A 22,104-nucleotide genomic window follows, 5' to 3' on the forward strand; every position below is an offset into this window, starting at 1 on the left:
GTCTCATGACCCTGTCCTGTGTGTGATAGGCCGTGCCGTTCTGTGGCGGCATCCGGGGCGGACTGCGACCGGGGAAGAAAATCACGATCATGGGCGTCGTGAACGCAGATCCAGACAGGTAGCTCATGTCAACACACACACTCGCACCTTGGACACATGCAGGGACGCTCGCTGTTGTATGTTTCATCTTATCTGTATAACTCAAGTGATCAAAGTCTGTTTTCCAGCGTAAGTAGGACAGAAAACCTTGTGATAAAATCACGTCGTCTAGACGTTTGTACTTTCTTGAGTGCGTGACCTTGTTTTGGTTGCTTCACTCTCTAATTTAAACTCTGTTGAATGTTCTTGCTCTCTCTCTCTCTCTCTCTCTCTCTCTCTCTCTCTCTCTCTCGGACAGTTTCGACATCAGTCTGACGTGTGGGTGTGACGACGTGGCTCTGGATATGTGTGTACGATTCGAAGACCGGGAGATTTTGCGAAACGCCTGTGTTTCTGATAGCTGGGGTGAGGAGGAGAGGTCAATACCATATTTCCCCTTCATCGCAGAACAGCCTTTCAGGGTCAGTATCACCATCACTATCAGCTGAATCTAACAGAAATAACTGGGTTTTTTTATTGCACAAAACAAAAAAAGCAGAGACCTAAACCTGTGTTGTCGAATTAAAAATGAGCCTGTCTTATGTTTTCTGTCTGGGATGTTTGTTCAGGTCGATATCCATTGCGAGCACCCGCGCTTCCTTGTGCTCGTGGACGGCCATCAGCTGTTTGACTTCTACCATCGCGTGGCGCCGCTGACGTCCATCGACACCATACAGATCAGCGGCGGTGTGACCATCACCAAGCTGAACTGAAGTGAAAGGGCAGTGAAGACTGTCTGTGATACTGAAGGACACTCTAGAATCTGTAGATCTGATGAATTGAACTTGAAACCTCTTTTTGAGCTGTGAGGAGGCATTTCTTTTCATGAGTATCATAATTCTTTTGCTGAAGTCAACATGAAACGGCATTCGCAAACCATTTTCTCTGGTAAATAATTGGTAACACTTTACAAAAGTACAATAATAATTAATAGAAGATAGATTTTTCATTGTTAGTTCTTGTTAACTAATGTAGTTGCTTAACGTTAAATGGAACCTTATTGTAAAGTGTTTTTCCCATCAGCATTGTGAAAAGTGGCCGTTTTATACCAGAAAACTGTGCTGCTGGTGAACACTATTAAAGGTGCAGTAATCGATTTCTGAGAAACATTGTTGATACTTGAAATTGTAATTTGAAGCGAAGCAAAATAATGCTTTGCGAAGATGACGAACGACAAGGAAGAACAAAAATTTAACATACAGTACACGAGAATATACAACCAAGAGTTGGTTGTTAGTCGCCAATAGCTCACTCTCTCTCCTCTATCACGAGTGGACACGCCCCCTACTGCTGATTGGCTCACTCTCTCTCCTCTATCACGAGTGGACATGCCCCCTACTGCTGATTGGCTCACTCTCTCTCCTCTATCATGAGTGGACACGCCCCTACTGCTGATTGGCTCACTCTCTCTCTATCACGAGTGGACATGCCCCCTACTGCTGATTGGCTCACTCTCTCTCCTCTATCATGAGTGGACATGCCCCCTACTGCTGATTGGCTCACTCTCCTCTATCATGAGTGGACACGTCCCCTACTGCTGATTGGCTCACTCTCTCTCCTCTATCATGAGTGGACACGTCCCCTACTGCTGATTGGCTCACTCTCTCTCCTCTATCATGAGTGGACACGTCCCCTACTGCTGATTGGCTCACTCTCTCTCCTCTATCACGAGTGGACACGCCCCCTACTGCTGATTGGCTCACTCTCCTCTATCACGAGTGGACGCGCCCCCTACTGCTTATTGGCTTACTCTCTCTCCTCTATCACGAGTGGACACGCCCCTATTGCTGATTGGCTCTCTCCTCTATCACGAGTGGACACGCCCCCTACTGCTGATTGGCTCACTCTCCTCCATCATGAGTAGACACACCCCCTACTGCTGATTGGCTCACTCTCCTCCATCATGAGTAGACACACCCCCTACTGCTGGTTGGCTCTCTCCTATATCATCATGAGTGGACACGCCCCCTACGGCTGATTGGCTCTCTCTCTCTCTCACCCCCATCATGAGTGGACACGCCCCCTACTGCTGATTGGCTACAAGTGTGTTGTGCTGCTCGGTCCGATCCACTTTCAACAGCATTTCTCAGAAATCACTTAATGCACCTTTAAATGACGCCAGTAGAGGCTTTTCAGAGGAAGAGCAAATAATTTAATTAAAGATTATGAATACAAAATATAAAAAATAACTAAGTTAAGCACAATAAGAGCAAGAGTATGAATTCAGAAGGTAATAGGAGTTTGGGTTTTATGTTGACTTTACAGCGTTAAAATAGAGATGCCATAATTCTTATATTAGCACACTTTAGAAACGAACGAATGAATGAATGAATGAGTCCAGATGTTGATGCACAACTAACAAGCTTCATTGGAGAACCTGTTATGAAAAGCTATAAATGAACGTACTGCCTGAATTTAACAGTTGCTCTCCAGCTAATGTTCTCAGGTGAGATTATTTATTTATTTCCTGAATACGTGTTTATAAACTAAACGGTGTGATTTGAGAGTTTCGTATGTTTTACAGTAATAGTGATCATTCCATTGTTGTTCCGTTGACGAGCACTTGTACTAAAAAGCACTGCATTTTATGTTTAGTTAAAGAGACAAGACAACGCGATGAAGTGAAGTTCCTTTAGGTGCTTTCGTTACTTGAGACCAGAAGAATAAAACCAGGGAGAAAATCTTTCCATTCCAGTGCTTTTGAATGGCTGTTATGTATGTATGGTCACTGAGCACAAGTTATACACATAATAAAAGTCTTCTAATGAATGATATTGTGTTGTGAGTGATGTTTGTAGCAAGGCTGCACACACTATTGACCAGTACTGTAGATAATTTGAATAAACCAGGAGCTTGTAGAAAAACAGCGTACGAGTGAAAGTTTAGCTATACTGAGGTACAGAGAGATGTTTAAAACACGAATATGACTGGAGTATCGCCGTCCTGTTACGTGAACATTTCTCTTCCTGTCTGGATAGTTTCATTTGGATGTTTCCAGCTCATGGAAATATAAGACTCTTGTCGTCTTCCTGCATACTGTGCTGTCAAACTCTTGGCCTCGGGTTTCCTGTTGCCGTTCTTATCTCTGTTCTGCTTCCTGATGACTGACTATTATAGTAGAGTTGTTCCTTTCAGGAGATAGAAGTGTGCTATTTTATTTTGCTCTGGATCCAGAAAATTATCCTGGCTTGATTCAATATCTGTAGAAAAACCTACTGAGGGAGTATAGTGTTTATATTATATTATATTATATTATATTATATTATATTATATTATATTATATTATATTATATTATATTATATTATATTATATTATATTATATTATATTATTTCAAACTTGGGTCCATGAAAATGTTTAGAGAAAAACAAATCATGCAGTGTAAAATAAATAATAAAAAAGTAGTAGTAATAATAATAATACAATAAATTTAAATAAATAATAAAAAGTACATTATAATAACAATTTTATTAAAATAAAATTTGATTAAAGTAAATATTTCAGATTAGATTAGATTAAAATAATAAAATAAATAAAACATAACAGTGCAGTAGAAAAAACGAAATGGAAGTGAATAGAAACAAAATATTTTCCAAATTATATTTTACACATATTAATAATAATTTTTTTTTTTCACAGTATAAATTTGGTTTTAGGCAAAACAGTGTATTTCCTAAAATAAATCATTAGAAAAATTAATGTAACTAAATATTTTTCAAATTATGCTTGCATGTATTTATTATAATAATATTTAACAGTATAAATTGATTAGGTAAAACCTAATCAATGTTTTTATTTTCAAAAATAAAAATAAATAAATAGATTAAAATAAATATAAAAAAATTGATTAAAATTAAATATAAAAAAATTAAGTAAAATGCACTAAAATACATGAATTAAATAAATAAATACAAACGAATAACAATAAATCAATGTTTATTTAATATACATAAATAATAATATTAATAATACAATAATATAATAAAGTACTGTAGTGAGTAACTTAATAAATAGAAACTATTATTTCCAAATGATATTTAACACATTTATAATATTAATTTGTCACAGTATAAATTGGGTCTTTATACATAAAAATGTATTTCTGGCTTTTACATGTTAGTAATTCAGTGCTGGGTTTAGTTGAAATCTCCCAAATCAGCTTCGACCAATCAACATGAGAGTCCAGAAGTGCCACACCACAGCCCCTGATGCATGCTGGGTAATCCTCGGGAAAAGAGCAGGATACTCACTCACACACACTGTCATACACACACACACAGACTGACAGAGAGAGCTCGAGCCAATTGTGTGTGTATGTAAGAGCTACAGATGCTCGCCGTGAGGATGGACGCATCACTCCGGACTCCTGAGGTAAGAAGATGATTGACAGCTGCGCGAGAGCTAGCCGTTAGCATCGAGGCTAATGCTAGTGTTAGCTTGCTAGCATCGCCCTTGTTAATCAATGGGTTCTGATGCTACATTGAGTTTGCATGCTAACTGAATAAGTTTGCGCTTCTAAATCACCAAGAGAAAAATAACATGATTGTTATGGCAACTTTTTTCCATTGTTTAGAAAGAAGCCGCTTGTTTTGACAGTGAGAAATAACTCAGTTTATGCTGTCAGGTGTAATTTCACTGCTGTGATCAGGCTAACGGCTAACTGCTAGCCGGAATGTAAACATCACCAAAACGATTCGATTCTGTCCAAAAGACTAAATGTCAGTTTAATTCGGATTTAATCCAGGATAAATACAGTTTAGGCTAAACTAATCCATTCGGCTGGTTTGTGTACGTTAGTTATTATGGAAAGTTGTATCAGTTTCTGTTTCTGTAGGCCTGCTGTTTCTTGACAGCTGTGATATTAAAACCAGTTTATTTATATGAAATCACTGATTTAACAACTGTACTCTTAAAGTGTGTCTTATGTACTCGAAAACGTTCATATAACAGCAAAATGTAATAAAACGTTGCTTTTGTACCTCAGAAGAGTTAAAGTACTGCAATACAGTCACCATATGAGTAATATGAATGTTGAGTTATGATTCTAGATATTTATAGATGTAGTGCCCTTTAAATGGATATATCCTTATAGGAAAATAGAGTATTTCTGTCAATCTGATCAAATGAATGATGAATTTTTATTCTTTCAATTCACAATAATATGAAACAGAATAGTAAATTATTCACTTAGAAATCTGATGCTTTCTGGTACGTTTTTGTGTGTTTGTGCTAGAATAGAGAAACCATTAAATGGCATATGAGTCACTAAAGTGCGAATGTAAACTGTGGTTTGGCAAAGATCATGTCATTGTTTGAGCCTTCTTTCAGCAAACAACAAGTTCCCGGGACAATAGACCATTTTATTTGGTTTGTGCTTTTTCTGTACATTGTAAATAATTGCATTCAGGGACTGAATTCTTCTGGTTTATTTATTCATGACTCCCTGAATTGATCCGGGTTTCCCTGTTGCTCCACTACTTCTCCTAGTATTAGCACTTAATTAGTGTCTAATTTGAAGACAATCTGTCTGGTTTTACTCTCGTTGATTTGATTTGAGTTAGACAACAAGAGCGCGGCGTCTGCGAAGCACTCTTCTAGTGAGCCGTGCCATCAGGAGGCGATTGTTCAGTGGGATGGCAGTGGTTATCAGTGCTTCGAATAGACATAATTAACACAAGATTATTCATATCAAGATTAAGAAGATTTATTGATGGTTAATGTCTCAAAAGCTCCTTTTAAGGTGTTAAAGCACAAGCAGTGTGGGTTTATACACTCACTAAAATGTAATATTAATGTTAAAATCACACACTTTTTGTAGCGCATAAGTGAAAGTGTTTCTTGTCTTTGCAGTGATTAGACGCTGATGCAGAAGAGCGAGGCTCGTGTTAGTTAAGGAGGAAGCGTGTGCAGAAACTCCTGCTGTTTAAAACATGCAGCGTTGCAGAAGGCGTGACTTTCTTTGTGTGTCAGAAATCATTTCCAAATGACTCTTTCCATTTCAAATTAAATGTAATTACAGTTTTGGACTAATCCTGTGGGCATCCTGACACTTTAATTATATTAATAGCTTTCCCACAGTCATCATGGTACATGAGTTGTAGGGCCGGCCGCACAATTTTAGGGGCAAAACAATCTTTTTTTCTGTTAAAAATTGTGATTTAAATTTTTTATATATCAATATGACTGTAAAATAATATATATATATATATTTTTTTTACTTTGATTACTGTTATTACTAAATAAAAAATATTGAACAAAACAAGAACTATTACTAATATTATATATTACTGTAAATAAAAAAATAAGTTATTAAGAAAAATATGCCAATAGTTATATTTTGCTGTACAACTGAAAAAGTACAATAGTAATATTTATTGCTGTCTTAATTTATTCATATTAAAATGTTAAAAAAATCAAGCTTTTATTTTGGTGGAAAAACTCAAGGAGCTCTTAAAGCTTCTCTTTTGTTGACAACAAGTATGGGAAGATGTTTGGCGTATATTGCGTTCCCAAATCCACAAGAAGATGAATAGGCCTAGATGTGATTATTAAATTACAAAGGCTGTGATTTAATTAAACACACACACACACACACACACTACATGTTTCAGAGTGAATTAGGGCTGTGAAACGATCTATCGCATTCAAAATAAAAGTATGCGTTTACATAATATATGTGTGTGTATAATTATTCTGTCTATATAAACACACACACATGCATGTATATATTTAAGAATTTTTTTGCATGTGTATATATTTATATAAAATGTATATTATATAGCCTATATAAATATTTTATATAACAATTTTTTCTTAAATGTATACATGCATGTGTGTATACTGTACACAGTACACACACACATATATTATGTAAACACAAACCTTTATCATTTACACAAGGAGCTCATAATCCAGTTAAAACACTGGATCACCCTTTTTATATTATCGTTATTAATGGTGGATGATATTAATTATTATTTATATTGTTGTTTCTGTTTATAATTTCATTCATTGAGTTGTATACATTTTCGAAATGTATTTTGTTTTCCTTTTTTGTTTTGTAAAATTCTAATAAAAATACTTTAAAAAAAAAAAAAAAAAAAAAAAATGGATCATGAGCTGCTGCTCGTGTGTAAATGAACACAGTGCTGGGCTTCACTCTGAAACATGCAGCGCATATATTTGTCTTTTATTTCAATTAATCATGCAGTCCGTTTCATTTGCCAATAAAACTTTCTCAAACAATCACAAATCTAGATCTAGTTGTTGCTAAAATCTTGCCTTGTGTCTCATTGGAAATAAATACTGGTATGTAAGATTACAATTTGTACTTGTTTTGCCACAGTCATATTCATGATGCTAATCTAGCGTACATTGCTTTGCTAATCTGCTGCAGGCGTGAGCTCTTGGCCGTGTGTTTCTGCTCAGGTCCCCATGGAGCCTGACGTGATACGCATGTACTCCTCCTCTCCCCCCCCGATGGAGGACGGCGTCGAGGACGAGGACGATGAATTCAGCGACTTCACCGGCGTCCCGAACAGCACCAGCTTCTCGGAGTTCGACACGCCCACCTCGTTCAACCAGAATCGGGCTTTAAACGCCACCTCGCCGCCGGAGCTGCTGAGCAACGGGAGAATCGTGGGACTGTCGTCTCAAACCGCTAAGGCTAATGGCGTGGCGCCTGGCCAGACTGGCACGCCCAACGGCAGAACGGTTAGTGTGGAGGAACTTAAAAAGTTGACCGAGCATCAAGCTCACATCACGTCCCTGGAGTTTGCAACCGGATCTCGGACTGATAGCGACTGCAATGGCACCGCTGAAGTGCTAACGAACGGATTTGCAACGTTAGACCAAGTAGGAAGCCCTCCTACGCCACACAAAAACAATGAAAGTCCAGATGATTTTGCAGATTTCGCTGCTTTTTCAAATGCTGAACACAACCAGCCTTCAAACACAGACTGGGAACATTCAAATCAACCGGCGCAGAACGACATTAGCGACGGTGTTGTTGAAGTGCGAGGAGCTAGTAAAGTGGACGACAGCAGGGATTCGAGAAACACAGGGTTTGGATTCCCTTTGGAAAACTCGGAAGGTCTCAGCAACGGGAGCTTGAGTTTCCATGAAGGGTCGGATTTAGATCAAAAGGATCCAGAAGTTGATGCTACTGAAGCTGTTAGCACAGCGCAACCGCTAGCCGTTAACGGTGTAGCCGATGATAGCGGCATTTCGCCCGACTCTGAGGAGAGATGTAGTGCTGAACAATCAGATGAGAAAGGCTCAGAGAACGAGAACGAAGAAACGGAGACGGAAACAGAGACATCCTTCGGTCGGCCGCTATCGACAGACGCGCTCGAAGAATTCGGCGACTTTAGCACGACGGGATCCGTACCTTCGCCTCCGCTTCAGGAGGACACTGCCACTCCGGCTGATCACAGCCAACTTGCCGAGGACGACGATGAGGATTTCGGAGATTTCGGGGACTTTGGCGACGCTAGCTCATTTAGCGCGACTGGATTTGCTGATTTTGACCAGCAGGGGGCCACAACGCTAGTCGCTCAGGCCGAAACGGACCCCAAAATGGAGGGTGAAGACGATGAATTTGGCGATTTTGACGCATCACAAGAACCTAGTAAAACGGATTTGGCAGGTGAGGAAGCAACTACGTTTGCAGAGTTTCCTGGAAGTGACAGTTTTGCGGATTTCAGCTCCGCGCAGGTGGACAATGCCGGTGATACCGGAGGATGGCAGGCTTTCTCTGAGCCGGATCAGAGCCAGAATGGAGAGGAATCGTGGGCAACGTTCGGGCAGGAACAGGATTCATTGTGTACTGAAAAAAATGGAGACGAATGGCACGGGAGCCAGACGGTTACGGCGCCCCCTACTGGTGCGGAGGAGCGCAAAAGTTGCACAACGGTAGGTCTGATTATCTAAAATATTGGTTGGTTGATTTATATTTACTGTTTTTCACTTTGTCCCATTCTGTTCCTCAAATTTGTTGTCCTAAACGGTGTAAGGGATTGAAAACTGGCAGGGAAATGATACTAGATTCAGGAATGTACCTGGACCGGATGGTTTACTCTTTCTACATGACTAATTTAGCATTAATCTCTTTCATTAATTTCACTGTACAAGTTAGTCATTAAGTCGAAACTAAATGCATGTTAAACACAGAAAAACACTTTATTTTAAAATAAATCAATTTTCTCTCACTCTAAGCGTAAAGATCAATAACACACAAATAGTTTTTAATTGCACTGGGCTATCATCATCAGTCATTTTCTGTAATAAATGTGCACTATCGTTCAGAAGTTTGGGGTCAGTAAGAGCTGTTGCAACAGTAATATTGTGAAACTGTATTTCTGTGTGAAGACTTGTTAAAATATAATATATTTCAGTGATCAAAGCTGAATTTTCATCATCATTACTTCAGTCTTCAGTGTCACATGATCCTTAATGCGGAATTAAAAAATTTAATAAAAATAATCTTACTGACCCCAAACATTTTGAACAGCTGTTTATGTTTATAATCAGTGTTTCTCTCACCTCGTCCACTATCTTGGATTTAGTTAAATTGGCAGTTATATATTTCAGAACAATCTTTTATTTATTTAATTTTTTGTCATATCATTTTTATTGTTGCAAACTGCATTTTTACATTTTATACCACCCCTCCCACCATAAACAACCCTATCCAGCCCCAACAAAGCAATCCCCAATCTGATCAACAGGACATCTGAATATCAAAAAATAAATAATTAAATAAATAATAGAAATAAATAAAAATAATATGCATGGAACAATCTTTTTCAAAAGGTCTTTGCTGAAGCCATTGTTTTCTGATGTGTTTTCCACTAAGACTGCGCTGTTCAGCCGTTTGGAGAAGATCTTCCAGGCCAGTTTCGAGCTGGTTCTCACCCCTCGGGTGGAGGAAGACGTGACCTCGCTCAACACCTTCCTCAAACCCCCTGACACATCAGGACAGGAACACAGCGACGACGGGTGAGGAGCCGCGAGTGCGTTTGCTGAGGGCCAGATGCTGTAATGAAGTCTTCATGGTTTTGCTGTGGTCTCTGTCTCCTCCTGTGGGTTTTGTAGGGCGTTGCGGGACGTGTGGCAGCAGCTTCAGGACGTTAACAATGCCTACGGTCTCCGGTACCAGTGGGGCGGCTCTCACACCAACAAAGCCCTGCTCTGCTCTCTCGGCATTGACACCAGAAATATAGTGAGTTGGATTGTGAAAAAAAGTTTTTTGTCTTTAAAGTAGACCATGTTTAACTTTCTTTAGTGTGTATTCTTTATGTTTGAGCAAAGTCCCTCCAGCGGGAGTTATTCTCCACATCAGTGTCTCTGGCTACGTTTACACGCAACCAAATAATCCGTTAGTAATCGGATTGACGGCTCAATCGGACTGAAAAGCCTTCATGTAAACTCCTTAATCGATCCGATTGAGCTCGATCCAAATGAAATTTCGATCGGATTGAAAGGGGTGGTTTATTCCTTTTCTAATCCGATCGAGTGGACATGTAAACACTTGATCGGATTGAAAACCGAGACTGAAAGGACTGCGCATGTGCAATGACGTTAAAATAGCGTAATGCCGTGACACGGGGAACGAGTGTTTATAAAGTTGTATAAATGAGTGTCCCGTCATTCTAAACTTCTCCTTTCACTCAGCGTCAGTGAAGTGGAGCAGGACAACGTTCCACCAGTCTTTGTTTCAGACTCTCATCCACAGTCGATGCGGGGAGGGGCATTTTTACTGCGTGATATATATATAAGCAGCACGGCACAACGGTTCACATGCTCATTGTCTCCAAATTCTGAACAGAAATGGATAAAATTAATATTAAGTCTGATGTTTAAAACAAATAATGAACCAATGTAGGAGATGGTTATCATGCGCAAAAGGCGCATACAAACTCTTTATATTCGTGCAGTGTGCGCATGTCAGAAAATCTATTCCGATTTGAAGCTTGTGACATATACACGCGCACATCAACCCGATCACACGTCTAGCGTTCGGATTCGTCAATCAGAATGAATTCTGTCCGATTGAAACAGAAGTTGTGCATGTAAACGCATGTTTCTGAACTAGGGCTGTCAGAATGGCTGAAAAGCTCAATTAGAATTTCTTTCTTAAATATTAGCACAATTCAAATTATATTCAAATTCTTAAGACAATACTTAAAGGAGAACTCCGGTCAATTTTAACATTGAGCTCATTTTTTTGTTTAAAATTTGCACCCTGTTGACTTCAATGGGGCAAGTTTTAAACCTGCTTTTAGCATCTTAACATCCTTGATGTGTCATTACAAGTGCACAGGTCATGTGAGTGATTCCTTCGGAGTGAACGCGGGTGAATCTGACTGCAGTAGATGTGAAAGAAATATATAAAAAATGATGTTTATTCAGCCAGCGCACATACCTGTATTTACATCCTGTTTTCGGTCGAAGTCCACAGTAGTCGATTGTCGAGTTCACGCGCATGATCATAGGTACTAAACCTATGCGCGTGAACTCGACAATCGATTTAGGTTTAAAACTTGCCCCATTGAAGTCAACAGGGTGCAAATTTTAAAAAGAGGATAACACGGTGTAGGCATTAGGCAACACCGATTTTTATCGTTGTTCTCTGTACTGACAGCACTCCAAATGTACAAAAAAATGAGCTCAATGTTAAAATTGACCGGAGTTCTCCTTTAATGTTATTGGGGAAAAGTACTGTATGCCCACAAGAGGGCGCAAGCGAGCGCAATAAGCAAATATAAACCAAATCAAGCATCGCATCCATACCTGTCAACATTTGGGTACCAAAATACGGGAGACCTGGGGGGTTTCAGTTCAGCCACATGCGGTGTCATCTATACATTACACACCCCATCGCCAAATCATAGAAAAATTCAGTTACGACAGTTGTATTCATCTTAACAATACACAACAAATCAATATACAGAAAAACAGATTTCTAAAATAAGGTGTAGGCCACAAATCTGTGAGTACAGTTTGCAAAACTGAACAGGGGATGTTGTGTAATATTCAGTTACTGTAAGAAACTGTTCCAGCGGAGTTTACTGGTACTGAATATTACTCAACACCTGTGTAGTCTATAGTCTACTCCATTAAAGCGGGGCTCAGTAGTTTCAATCTGCATATTGTTGTGTAACTTCACCTACTGGAACACAACAGTATTTCACAATTTTTCACAGGAACTGAACATAATAGCGTGCACGGATTATGAATTTGTTCACAGTTACGTGAACAGTAGTTTTTTTTTTCTGTATAGAAAATAGGATATTTATTTCCGTCAAGGTCAGACTGCGATGTCAGATGTATTCCCAGGAATGAGTGATGCGCTTTCCGCTTTTAAAGTGTTATTAAACAAGTAAGATATGGCTTGAATGGGTTAAAAGCATTAGCAAGAATAAAAGCGCATCATATAATGTAACGCAGCCAAAGGATGACAGAAAAAAACGGATGCTGCGTTAATTGCGTTAAATATTTACTTACCACTGAGTCTTTTCCCATTTCTACCAGTAACGCTTATTCAACTTCCCGCGTCTACTACCTGCGCAGATATCGACGGCACAACTGGGTTAGGTTGCCAGGTTGAGCTCACAAATGGGTTGACATTTGTATGATGTGTTGATTGCGCGAGTAGGATGGGTTTCATACAAGATCTGGCAACTGGACAACCTTGGAATAATATATTGATGTGATTATCCATCATATAACGACGTTTGGGCCATACAAATAACGGGAGTTTCACGGAAGAAATAACAAAACGGTAGGGGGGCGGGAGATGGGTGTGAAATACGGTAGACTCCCGGGGAAAACGGGACTGTTGACAGGCATGATCGCATCTTTTATTGAAATGAAATGACGTTCACTTTTTAAAGTACATTCACTTTTGAAACATTTGTTCTTACATAAAAATATAATTTCCTTAATGTGCATGCAAGGACAATTAGGCTACAATAGTGCATAAAACGGTGTAAGTGCATCAGTAACCTGAGGAAACACGCTTCAACACACAGCGTCATGTACTAGATGAACACAAGATAGCAAAGTGCCATTCAGAAACATTTCTGCTCACAACATCTACATATTGTTCGGCAGCTTTATTATTTATTTGATGAATATTCAAAATTCGAATTTTTATTTGACAGTGTAGTCTTGAGTTTCTTCCAGGAATGAACACGTCACAATATTCCTCATTTAAATAATTAATATGCAGAATAAAGAGGCGGGGCCTGGTTGTTAGTAGCGTGTTGAAACTGGCAGTTATGGTAAGAGGCGGGACATTTCCCAAACACACTCGACCAATCACAACACACTATATGGGGAAGATAATGTGTTTTGAACATTCAAGCATGAAAAGCTGTTCTAGTAGAGCCTAAAAACTAAATCAAGACTCAATAATATGGCCTCTTTAACTTTTCTCCTCTTCTGTTTGTGTCTCTTTCTCCTCAGCTGTTCACGGGCCATAAAAAGCAGCCTGTAATTGTGCCAATGTACGCTGCCAGTCTGGTGAGTCGAGCCCAGCTGCAGGCGATCTGTGTGTGTGTGTGTGTGTGTGTGATGCTGGTTTATTTTAAACCAGTGTGTCAAATCAATCATTCAATTCAATTCACATTTATTTGTATAGCGCTTTTCACAATACACATCGTTTCAGAGGAAACTGTCTAAGTTATGCATTTGAGAAATGTACACCTACAAAAATCACAGTTGGCTAAAAATGTAGCCAATAATTTAAGGCAGAAACAATGACTCATTGAAGTAATGAATACTTGTTTGTTAACAAATGATTATGATATTTAGAAGAGAGACAGAAAGTGATCTGAGACGTCTGTGTGTCTGCAGGGGATGCTGGAGCCCACGAAAGAGCCGGTGAAGCCCGTCTCCGCCGCTGAGATGATCGCCTCGATAGCACAATCTCCTGCAGTCGTCTCGGAGTTGAGCACCTGTCCTCCAGACGCCGCGCAGGTGAGCCTCTTCACTGACCTTCATCTGATCGAACGCTTCACTCAGAAATCACAATATTGCAGCATATCGCATATATATAGATTATCCAACTGTATCCGCATACATAATGTATACTCAGATAAAGCGATATATACTATATTGCAAATCTCAATGATTGTCTGTATGGTTGCAAAATGTAACGATATTATTGCTCAGCTCTATATATAAAGTTGGATATATAAGTATAACGTTATCCGCGTACATACAGTATGTTTGTGTGGGAGGATATATTATACAACCCTCTACAATACATATGCGAGTAAATCTTCACTCTGGGCGACTAAATAATGTCTGTAAGTAGCCATTAGCTAATAAATTCCTAGATTTTATTTGCCAGTGTGTGTTCAAGGTTAAGTATAAGTTTAGCATAGATATATTTTGACTCACTGAACACTCTTACTGAGCGCTTGAGGGTTTCGCTCTCCGTCAAGCGATCTGTACTGTTTCAGTGCAGCTCGATGGATGGATGCGCAGCGAACCGTAAACTGAAGGCTCACGACTCGCCGTCGCTTTGAGAGAGAGAGAGAGAGAGAGAGTCTTACATACCACACAGAATCGATGGGCAACATGTAAACGATATTTTTTGTTGCATTTTCCTGTCAAAATAACGGAGTTCATTTGGAATTATTTAACTTTTAAGAACTAGCAGAAGATATGCCGGTTTCTCCGGTAGTGGGCGGAGCTAATTGTCTGATATCTCATTGGCTGGCGTTCAACCCTGTTTCGATTTCAGCAAATCAGTTTGAGTGAACTCTGGAAACGTGATTAATATTCATGAGCCCAGCAGCTCATCAATCCTTAGTGTGTGTTGTATTTAGTTATTAGTAGTAGAATTAGTAGTAGTATTATTATCTTTTAATAATAATCACGATTATCTATTACTATTATCTATTTTCTTTTTACAGAAACACTGAATGACCAACAATATCTTACGCACCACCAGTCCTGAGTTCAGTTAAAATGACAAATATGCATTCATACATGGTTACCATGTCTTAGTTCTAATTGCTAAAGTTCGATGGGAAAGATGAATGAAGAACATACGTCACTTGCTCCTTTGCTCTGATTGGTTGTTGGTCTATCCAATTGTGTTGTATAGGTTGTATACAGCAAATCTCACCTGCTTGATTGCTTGTATCATCACAAAGTGCAAATGATAAAGATTTATTATTATTTTTGCATTGCTTTTGTGATGAAACATCCAAAATCAGTAACTGACACAATTTATAGCATCCCTTTCTTGATTTATTATTTGATTTCAGATATTTTGATCAATAGTTTCACAAAATTAGGATTAAAAATGCAAAACAAAGCCACATTTCTAAGGCTAATACACCAGTCAGTAAATAAAATAATCACACATTTAAAAAGAATCAGACAGATAACTTTAAAATAGATTAAGATGTTTTTATATTTTTTGCATTACTTTGTTGTGATATGATGTTCTCTTTCCCCGTCAGGAGTCTCTTCCTCCCGTTCAGTTTGACTGGAGCAGCAGTGGCCTTACAAACCCTCTGGACGGTAACAGCCACCTCTCGTCTCTCTCACTAACACCACAGAGAAGAATGGAGGAGCTAAGCTCTTCTTGTTCCCGAGCGTCTGCCGATGTGACGCTAGCCTGTAGATTAGCAGTCGTACAGTAGCCGTCTCTATGCTAATGTTGGATGTTCACGAATGCTTCTCGCTAACAGAAACCAACGCTAATCTGCTCATGTAGATTTCAACACTAATCCAGATCTGAGCGTATATGTCAACTTCTGCTCTCCTGTTTTCTCTCTCTCTGTCTGTCCGTAACCCTTCTCCTCTCTTTCATCATCCCTCGTTCTCTCTGAAGCGAGTGGAGGCTCGTCTCTGCTCAACCTCGATTTTTTCGGCCCCGTGGACGAGTCGCCCTCCGGCCCGGCCACCTCCATACCAGGTTTGCTGTTTAACACCAGCGCTGTGTGTGTGTGTGTGTGTTCATGATCTCGGCTCTATTTGCATCCATATCTTTAACCGTCCTTTCAAACGATCGTTTGCATGCGTACCAGGGTTTGAAATGAACTTTTTCACTCACCGGCCAATTTTGCTACTAAATGTTTAAGTTACCGGCCATTCAGAACTTCTACTAGCCAGAGAAAAAGAAATTAAACAGATTAAACTACATCACAGCTTATAAAATGTAGGATGTTGGAAAATAACGCTTTTTAATGTTTGCTTTTGCTTCAATGCAAATGAACAAGCACGCCGTTATTTGTTGTGTAGTGACGTGTGTGTATTCAAGTAAGCCAGATATGCGCAGATTCTGCTCAATACGCTGTATTTAATATGTCATGATGACTCACGAGTTCAGTATTTGCATTAAATCTGTGCAGATTTGGCTTACACAAACTTCCCCAGCAAAGTGAGCGAGTAACCCGCCAAATCAGCCAGTGATCTGACAGCGTTATTACGGTTTTACCCGCAGTTGGCGGGTGTTAATTTCAAACCCTGATGCGCGCGTGTGGTGGCGTATCACACAGGTTATCTGATATGCGTGTGATATGCGTGTGCAGGCGTGGACCCGGAGCTGTACGAGCTGACCCAGGCCAAGCTGGACGTCAGCGGGGGGGGCAGGAGAGTCGTGGATGCGTTCGCTCGCCTCATGTCCACCGTCGAGAAGACCAGCACCTCCACCAGGTCAGTGAGACTCACTCGTTCACACAGACACACACACTTCCTCATGAGTTTATAGGGATGCTGGACATCTGTAGGCATGGACTCATTATTTGATCCGACTGCCACGGTTTTACACAAAATTTACACCATTGCAGCTGTTTAAAAAACCTGTTACATATTGCAAACTATGTTTTTATGTGCGGCACTAGGTTTGTTATTTCATTTAGTGGTTGTCGTCCAGTTTTAATCCTTAGATATATGGTTATTTGCATTTTTAATCCTACTTTGTGTGGCAATTCTGATCAAATATAGGGTTAGTTCACCCAAAAATGTAAATTCTGTTGTAATTTCTCACCCTCATGTCGTTCCAAAGCTGTAAGACATTCGTTCATCTTCAGGACACAGATCTTTTTAATGAAATCTGAGAGCTTTCATTACACTTTCAAGGCCCAGAAAGGTAGTAAAGACATCATTAAAGTAATCCATGTGACTCCAGTGGTTCAACCTTAATTTTATGAAGCGACGCAAGTGCTTTCTTTGCACAAAAAAGCATAATTTACCACTTTATTTACTTTATTTAATATTGACCTGCAGTCCATTAACACCACGACACATGCGTGTTGTCGACTCCAGACCGAAAGTTGTTCCGTGATGCACTTTGGATAATATTACTTTGTAAATATAGAGGTACATTTTTTTTTTTTTTTGCAAACTTGTGTCACCTGTGTCATCAAATTAAGGTTAAACCACTGGAGTCACATGGATTACTTTAATGATGTCTTTACCACCTCTCTGGGGCTTGAGCGTGTTAGTTATGCTGCTCAATGGAGGGACAGAAAGCTCTCAGAGTTCATCAGAAATATCTTCATTTGTGTTCGGAAGATGAACGAAGGTCTTACGGGTTTGGGCGAGAAATTAATGACAGATTTTTCATTTTTGGGTGAACTAACCCTTTAAAGGTGCAATGTGTGATATTTCTGAGGATCTATTGACAGAAATGCAATATAAGATCCATAACTATGTTTTCAGTGGTGTATAAAGACCTTACTTAAAGGGATAGTTCACTTTGAAATAAATTTTTGATATGTTTTAGCTTACCTCAAGGGCATCCAAGATGTAGGTGTCTTTGTTTCCGCAGTAGTTTCAATTTTGATATTTTTAGGTCAAACCGTTCTTGTCTGTCAGTCATATAATGCAGGTCGATGGTCACTGTCTCAAAACACAAGCACAGAGTCCAAATTAAAACAATTCCCCATCGTCCAAATGAAACAATTCCCCATCATAAGTACACATTGATGGCCTAAGACACGAAACGAGCGGTTTGTGTGAGAAAACGAACAGTATTTATATAGTTTTTAGCTCTTGAAAACAGCACACGTCCAAATGGTCTGACGGCCTTGGCTACGGTTTCGTTCCAATGAACTGCAGTAGCCAAGGCGACATCTATGTATACATCTATACTCGCCCGCGCCGTCAGACCATTTGGACGTGTGCTGTTTTCAAGAGCTAAAAACTATATAAATACTGTTCGTTTTCTCACACAAACCGCTCGTTTCGTGTCTTAGGCCATCAATGTGTACTTATGATGGGGAATTGTTTCATTTGGACGATGGGGAATTGTTTTAATTTGGACTCTGTGCTTGTGTTTTGAGACAGTGACCACAGACCTGCATTATATGACTGACAGACAAGAACGGTTTGACCTAAAAATATCAAAATTGAAACTACTGCGGAAACAAAGACACCTACATCTTGGATGCCCTTGAGGTAAGCTAAAACATATCAAAAATTTATTTCAAAGTGAACTATCCCTTTAATGAACCGTTATGTTTTTATTACCTTAGAATGAGTCATTTATATGTACATAACCGCGGCCACCCCTTCTATGAAGGTCGCCATATCGTGACGTCATGTTTCTACCGTAGCCGACAGCGAACAGACAGACGCGTTTCATCACTAACTTGAATCAGAAGCAGCAGAAAAAGACGCGGCTTCCTACGTCGGCCACCGTAGCCTCTCATTCGAGTTTGAAATTTCAAGGAAAGGCCGCGAATTATTGACCGATTGCAATTCGCAAATCTCACCACTAGATGCCGCTAAAAATCACACACTGCACCTTTAAGAAAGGGATGTTATAAATTGTGGTAGCTACTAATTTAGGATGTCACAAATGTAATGCAAAAATGTAGAAAAGCTGTTATAAAGTTATTGTGATGAGTCTGATATCTTTCTCTGATTTGTCTTGTCTTTTTTCTGATCTGGGGTGTGTTTCCCGTACAACAACGTAACTCGCTGCTTCAGTAACTCACTGTTTCACTATCGATGCATCGTTGAAGAAATCAACTAGCCAGTCACGACTGTTTCCCGAAACCTAATTGTCGCAAAGTAGTCGTTCAACCACGTTGGTTCATGACGTATAAATTGCTATAAATTACAGACATGGCATCTGAGGACTATCTCTCATTTTTCTCAGTTATTTTGCTTTATTTCCAGATTCAATCATAGTCTCGTTCTCACGTACTAGAGCACGTTCGCACATGCGCACTCTTCAAAAACGACGCTTTAAATCTCTTGACAAACCGAAAGACGTAAATGACATTTGTATGTATTCTAAATAAAAGACACAGGTTGTACTGAATGTCACATTGCTTATTTAATGCAAGGATTTATTGAGTCCACGTGTCATACAAACAAGAGACTGCTTCTAACCACAGGTCGAGAGCTGTTGTTCAAACCACACAACTTTGTGATGTTGTTTGCGAATGCTCGTTGAACTGCTGATAACGACAGTACTTTGACCATAGTTGGCTAACGATGCTTTCGGGAAACACACTCCTGGCCGATCTCTCTCTCTCTCTCTGATCAGATTTCTCCTTCTCTGATATGTCTGATCTCTCGCTCCGATCAGTCTAATTCCTCTGATCTCTCTCTGATCTGCCTGATCTCGTTCTTCTGATGATCTGATTTCTTTCTCTGATCAGTCCGATGTCTCTGTCTCTTATCTGTAATCTCTTTTTCTAAACGTATCTCTCTCTGATCTGCCTGATCTCTTACTAATATGTGACCCTGGATCATGAGTCGCACGGGTATATTTGTGGCAATAGCCAACAATACATTGTATGGGTCAAAATGATAGATTTTTCTTTTATGCCAAAAATCATTAGGATATTAAGTAAAAATCATGTTCCATGAAGATATTTAGTAAATTTCCTATCGTAAATATATAAAACATTTATTTTTGTGAGTGAATGCAGCACAATCGCCAGCATAAATCGACAACTTTAAAGGCGATTTTCTCAATGTTTCGATTTTTCTGCACCCTCAGATTCCAGATTTTATAATAGTTTTATCTCGGCCAAATATTGTCCTATCCTACCAAACCACACATCAATGGAAAGCTTATTTATTCAGCTTTCAGATTATGTATAAATCTCAATAATAATAAAAAATACCATGTGACTGATTTTGTGGTCCTTTGATCCGATATTTCTCTTTCTATGATCTGATCTCTCTCTTACTTTAGTCTGAGCTTTCTCTGATCTGTCTGGTTTGATATATCTTGCTAATGTCTGACGTGTGTGTTCTCTCTCTCTCTCTCTCTGATGATCGGTCTGACGCGTGTGCTCTCTCTCTCTCTCTCTGATGATCGGTCTGACGCGTGTGCTCTCTCTCTCTCTCTCTGATGATCGGTCTGACGCGTGTGCTCTCTCTCTCTCTCTCTGATGATCGGTCTGACGCGTGTGCTCTCTCTCTCTCTCTCTGATGATCGGTCTGACGCGTGTGCTCTCTCTCTCTCTCTCTCTCTCTCTCTGATGATCGGTCTGACGCGTGTGCTCTCTCTCTCTCTCTCTCTCTCTCTCTCTCTCTCTCTCTCTCTCTCTCTCTCTCTCTCTCTCTCTCTCTCTGATGATCGGTCTGACGCGTGTGCTCTCTCTCTCTCTCTCTCTCTCTCTCTCTCTCTCTCTCTCTCTCTCTCTCTCTCTCTCTCTCTCTCTCTCTCTCTCTCTCTCTCTGATGATCGGTCTGACGCGTGTGCTCTCTCTCTCTCTCTCTCTCTCTCTCTCTCTCTCTCTCTCTCTCTCTCTCTCTCTCTCTCTCTCTCTCTCTCTCTCTCTCTCTCTGATGATCGGTCTGACGCGTGTGCTCTCTCTCAGCAGAAAGCCTGCGCAGAAGGAGGAGAATCTGAGCGCCGAGGCTCAGCGAGTGATCTCAGGCCTGCCGGACCTGTCGTTCATGCAGGCTAAAGTCCTCATGTTCCCCTCCACGCTGACTCCTCTCCTGCCCGACTGATGCGTCCTCCGTCTCTGTGTGTCGCTCTCCAGTTTACTCCACATGATTTTAATTTCATCCTTTTGGTTTTCTAGCTCCTGTTTTTTTTTTTTTGTGTGTGTGTGTCATTTTTCCTGGGCGTTTTTAAGTTCAAATACATCACGCTATGTTAAGAGAAGAGTGTGTGAGATAATCAGCATAATGATCGATCGCTCCAGAGAAGAAAAAAAACAGATCATTTTATTTGTAGAATGACAATAGGAAAAGAGTTTGTGTTTATATTAGAGCCAATCTGTATATAATCAGGGATGAGAGTTTCCTTTTGATTATCCTTCACGGTTAAGTTAATGAGAGAGAGAGAGAAAGAGGCACTTGCTGTTTTCGGTTGTTTGTTTTTATGAAACACTGGCTTAAAAGTCCTTCAGTGGCACAAATGATTATGTGAATGATCTGATTTGTATTTAGATATATAAATGCGTAGGTATATAGACTTGAAATCAAATTTCCTTTTGATTTTGCGCAACAAAGGACTTTTTTTTAAATCGTTTTGGCTATTACATTACAATCAATATCGGTATTACTTGTAGGTTTTAGTTTTTTTGATTTCACACATGCGTTAGTGAACACAAAATCCTTTTTTTTCGTGCGAATAGTTTAAGAATGAACTTGCTTTCCTCACTGACAGACTGTAGACGAGTCCATCAGCAACTATAGAAACGACAGCTTTCCCTCAATATTTTTTGCTTCTCGTGTTCGGTTCTTATTTTGTTGTTTGTTACTTTTTAATGTAAGTTGAAACCACTGGCTTCGGACTGTAATGTAGTGAAGGAATCGTTGAATGAATGATTAACTTGAATATATATATATATATATATATAGCTGTATTGAGAATAAGGGACCAATATCTGCTGTAACGTTTTGCTCATTTTCCTGTCATCATTGTGTTTTTGGTCATGCCGAATCTGTGTTTTATTTAATCTGCCAAATCCTAAGCAACTCTATTGGAGGACGTCTGCCGTCACAGTGGTCCTGTACGCCA

The 22,104-nt window shown here is 39.6% G+C and overlaps 2 protein-coding genes across 8 annotated transcripts in view; both read left to right on the plus strand.

The window, feature by feature from the left end:
- The window catches only part of lgalsla (lectin, galactoside-binding-like a), a 4,365-nt gene extending 1,458 nt beyond the window's left edge, over positions 1-2,907 (plus strand). The window contains exons 3-5 of the mRNA XM_084403032.1: positions 30-118; positions 398-560; positions 708-2,907. Coding sequence (XP_084259158.1) covers positions 30-118; positions 398-560; positions 708-851 — 396 coding nt within the window. The 3' untranslated portion in view covers positions 852-2,907. The remainder of the gene's footprint in view (positions 1-29; positions 119-397; positions 561-707) is intronic.
- Positions 2,908-4,327: 1,420 nt separating this feature from the next.
- aftpha (aftiphilin a) lies at positions 4,328-21,418 on the plus strand. 7 transcript variants are annotated; one of them, XM_084403022.1, is made up of 10 exons: positions 4,328-4,508; positions 7,534-9,050; positions 9,994-10,136; positions 10,233-10,359; positions 13,608-13,664; positions 13,998-14,120; positions 15,620-15,680; positions 15,994-16,077; positions 16,694-16,817; positions 20,951-21,418. In XM_084403022.1, exons 2-10 carry the CDS (start codon positions 7,572-7,574, stop codon positions 21,084-21,086), a joined length of 2,334 nt encoding a protein of 777 aa, XP_084259148.1. In that variant the 5' UTR covers positions 4,328-4,508; positions 7,534-7,571; the 3' UTR covers positions 21,087-21,418. The 7 variants fall into 7 exon arrangements, with proteins under 7 accessions (XP_084259148.1, XP_084259149.1, XP_084259152.1 ...); XM_084403023.1 differs by having other exon boundaries at positions 20,954-21,418; XM_084403020.1 differs by having other exon boundaries at positions 4,337-4,508; positions 7,566-9,050.
- Positions 21,419-22,104: the final 686 nt, after the last annotated feature.

Source organism: Rutilus rutilus (assembly GCF_951802725.1).
Source record: "Rutilus rutilus genome assembly, chromosome: 2".
NCBI classification, from domain to species: domain Eukaryota; kingdom Metazoa; phylum Chordata; class Actinopteri; order Cypriniformes; family Leuciscidae; genus Rutilus; species Rutilus rutilus.